At 78.0% G+C, this 563-nt stretch overlaps 1 protein-coding gene across 1 annotated transcript; it reads right to left on the reverse strand.

Annotated features, from left to right (window-relative positions):
* Positions 1-221: 221 nt before the first annotated feature.
* Positions 222-551, reverse strand: MNEG_14855 (hypothetical protein; the record flags this gene model as incomplete). Its single annotated transcript, XM_014036674.1, has 1 exon — positions 222-551. The coding sequence occupies one exon, from the start codon at positions 549-551 to the stop codon at positions 222-224; it is 330 nt and encodes a 109-aa protein (XP_013892128.1).
* Positions 552-563: the final 12 nt, after the last annotated feature.

Here is a 563-nt window from a genome sequence, read left to right on the forward strand (position 1 = left end):
CGCCCGCCCCGCGCCTCCTGCCCCGGCCCCCAGACTCCCTGCATGTGTCTCCAGTCACCTCCGAAATCAAGGCCTAAACCTCTGCTCACCCCGCCCACCCCGCAACGTGCCGCTGCCAGCCGTGCGGCCGCTCCTCAACTCCCCACTCCGCCGGCGCTCCGTTGGCGTCCCCAGCCGCTGCGGGCCGCTTCCCCGGCGGCCGCCGCCGACTTTTGTCAAAGTCACCGCCCCGCCGCCGCGCCCGCCTCGAGCGACGTGGACCGGCTGGCGTGCCGCAGTTTGCTGCCGGCGCCGGGCTCGAGATCAAACGGCGACGACGCCCGGCTCATGCGCCCCGGTACCAGCGCCGCGGCCCCCGCGCCGCCACTGCCCTGCGCGCCGCCGCCGCTCAACAGCCGCTGGAGCGGCGCGGCCGGGGCCGGTGCGGCGGCTGCGGGCGCGGGCGCCTCGGGCGGTGGCGGGCTGCTGCTGCGGCGGCCAGTGCTCGGGACGGCGGCGGCGGTGGCAGCGGCGATGGCGGCGGCCACGGCCTCGCCCGATGCGGAGTGCATGACCCTCAGCGG

The sequence above is a fragment of the Monoraphidium neglectum genome, assembly GCF_000611645.1.
Source record: "Monoraphidium neglectum strain SAG 48.87 unplaced genomic scaffold scaffold04821, whole genome shotgun sequence".
Classification (NCBI taxonomy): Eukaryota; Viridiplantae; Chlorophyta; class Chlorophyceae; order Sphaeropleales; family Selenastraceae; genus Monoraphidium; species Monoraphidium neglectum.